Source organism: Apaloderma vittatum, unplaced genomic scaffold, assembly GCF_000703405.1.
Source record: "Apaloderma vittatum isolate BGI_N311 unplaced genomic scaffold, ASM70340v1 scaffold17573, whole genome shotgun sequence".
NCBI lineage: Eukaryota > Metazoa > Chordata > Aves > Trogoniformes > Trogonidae > Apaloderma > Apaloderma vittatum.
The window spans coordinates 55324-58204 of record NW_009706633.1 but is presented as its reverse complement, the minus strand read 5'-3'; the positions used below and the strand labels follow the sequence as shown (position 1 = coordinate 58204).

The following is a 2881-nucleotide window of genomic DNA, read 5'->3' as shown; positions in this document are numbered from 1 at the left end:
CCTCGTGGCAGATTCGCCCCGGCCCCGCCTCTCAAAGAGTTTCACCTCTGCTGAGCACTCTTCCGCCAGCCCATCGCTCTCAGGAGGGCATTATTCACCCGGAGGAGCTCTGCGTTGTCTCCCCAGCCTCTCCTGCCTCCCCGCCCTCCCCTGGCACTCGCGGCCGTGCCCCTTGTTGCCAGCAGATGGCGCTGCAGAGCAGCGCTGCGCGCACTGCGGGAGGCTCAGTGCTGGAGGGGCTTAGGCTGAGCCTGACCCCTCCGGGAGTTGAGGAGAGCAGGGGCCAAGCCGGGCAGGCAGAGAGGAGAGTGAGGGTCAGGCACCAGCAGCTCCTTCCTTCTCGTGGCCAACTTCAGCTCTCGGGCTGAAGCAGATCGCAGCCTCTCCGGACCCGCTGGGGATCTATTTTGCTGAACTCTCAGGAGCCCAGAGCGAGTTGCTGGTTTACGGTGTAACCACTGACCAGGTAGCCAGCGCCTGCACCCGAAGGTCGCTCTGCAAGAGACTGAACTAATGATTTTTGCAATGCTTTTTGTTGTTGTACAGCATGCTTGTACCTCCGTCTTCCTCGTGCTAATGTGGTTTTGGTTAAAACCAAAAAAAGGAGTGCATTGAAATCCTGACCTTAATCTAATTGTTTGGCAGCAGATGTTGATGAGTAAAGCACTGACCTCTGAAGAAGCCAAGCTTGTTTCAAGCTGCAGTCCCCGCGGGGTGACCGGTCCCCTCCCAGCTGCAGCGTTGTGGTTTGTGTGTGGTACATGAACTTGCACCCCCAAGCAAGCCTCCTGGCCGAGCAAGGGGCTGAGAGCACTGGGGGGGCACAGTCTCGCTGGAGGACACCTGCTCCCTTCTCCCCATGTCGTGGTTTGTAACCTCCAGCTTGTCCCCGAGCTGGGCGGAAAAGGCTGAGGTGAGAACCATGGAGCAGCCTTCTCCGGTTTTGGAACGCTGTCGGGCTCTCCATGTGCTTAGTGCCTGGTGAACCCGGTGTGGGCACAGCCACAGACCCCCTGGGTCAAGCGAGGCAGCTGCTTTAGGCAGACTCCTTCATCTCTTCCCGCTGGGATGTGCCTGACACCTGCTGTAATTAACCCACTTAAGGAAAACTCCTCGTTTTAAGTGGTGGAGCTTTGCCTCCCTCAGATCCCTCAAAGCTTTCTCTGTTGCTTGCTGATCCCACACGCTGCTTTACAAGCACAACTTGATTTGAAGCGAAGGTTGCAGGCCCCGTGGGGTCACAGGTATGATACTCGCCTTGGCTGGAAACCATTCTCACACCAAGAATACAGTCACACACAACGGATTCTGACCCAGTATCTGTGAGAACGAGATGGGTCTCTGAGCCAAGGGGTTGTAGGAGACCACCTGTCCTGCTAGCTGAGTATAGTATTTTCTAGAAAGTACACCTGGGTGGATGGTGGTACCAACATGAGGTTCTGCTCGCTTTTCATTGCTAAGCGAACGTTTTGGAAAGAGGCCTTTTTTCTTTGTTTTTAACCTGCTATTTGCAATGTTTTAATGAAAGAAGAATGGCGAGCCTTGCACAAAACAAGTACTCACGCTGGATGTGAACCAGGCTCTGCTGGAACAGTTGTTGCCACAGATAAATGAAGCAAGAGCCTGCATTACTATGTGTGATTGCCCACATCCATCAACTACTCTGTCTTGTCTACAAATCTGGCTGCGTCTTACAGTCTTTGTTAAATTCACGCTGGGTTTGGCTTTAAACAACCCTTGCAGTGGCAAATCCAATGACTGTTTTACGGATGTGAGCACTTGTCTGTACTCCAGGATGAAGCGGTGGCAGGCGCAGACGTGTGGATGTGACTCCACCAGCAGCCATGGTTTTCTTCCTTCTGTGTATGTGTTCTAAAATGGCTGAATCGAGCTCTGAAAGCTTAAAAGCTGCAAAAATTTAAGAAAAATCCCATTCTTAAAATTAATCCCTGTGATACATTCTGCGTAAAAACTATCATTTCATTCCCAGAAAATGAACCAGAGCTTTAAAGAGGGGAGCTACAAAATGCAGCCATCCCTCTGAGTTCCCGTCTCTCATGAGGCTGCGCAAACTGTCCCACCATCGAGTGACAAAACCGTCCCTTCACCTGTGCCAGTGACCCCCCCACCCAAAAGTGAAGGACTTGCTAGGTTTTAGGTGAACCCACCTGTACTTTCGGCACCAAGGCAATCTCCCAGAAGACACATGAAGAGTACGAGGAGAATATTTGCCATCTTCTTGCCGCTGCCCAGAACTCTTGCTAACAAATTGTTCGGGTGGTGGAGCTCAGTCAATAGTTCCAAAGTGCAAGTGCTTGTTTATTTACTCCGGGTAACCCTTTGATTTAAGGTCCCCAGATGTGCCATTGCTGAAGCTTGGAATGGCAGTATGGGTGTTAATGGAGGGGACATGTTCACGGACAAGAAACTTGACAGGTAACTGCAGTCCTTGGGCTTGTTTTCTGCCCGCCAGGGTATTGCTGCTATGTCTGAGGGTTGAGCATGGCACAGTAAATTAGTTCAGCTTCCAGGAAGCTATTTAAAGCATTGGATTTTCCAATCTATCCAGGTGATGTTGCTGGTCGCGTAGAAGTCCACAGCAACATTTTCAAAGGCTTTAGCGTGGTCCATGCTTCATCCAAAAGAGTCGGCACGGTTTCCCTGAGGATGACCCTGCAGATGATATTTCTTCTTGGGCACCAGGTGCCCTTGGAGCAAGGCTCTGTCAGCCAGCGTGGTCTCATGTGGATTATCTAATTGAAAACTCGGATGAAGTGAAGTGACACTATTGGTCCTTTGTCCAGATCTGCTGGGACAGACCCTGGAAACACTGTGCTGGAGGCCATAGGGTGGAACGGGCTACTCGGTGGCCTGGGCGGAG

At 51.9% G+C, this 2881-nt stretch overlaps 1 protein-coding gene across 1 annotated transcript in view; it reads right to left on the bottom strand.

Annotated features, from left to right (window-relative positions):
• Positions 1-2235, bottom strand: part of F9 (coagulation factor IX) — a 15210-nt gene extending 12975 nt beyond the window's left edge. Inside the window, 1 exon segment of the mRNA XM_009865876.1 lies at positions 2169-2235. Coding sequence (XP_009864178.1) covers positions 2169-2235 — 67 coding nt within the window.
• Positions 2236-2881: the final 646 nt, after the last annotated feature.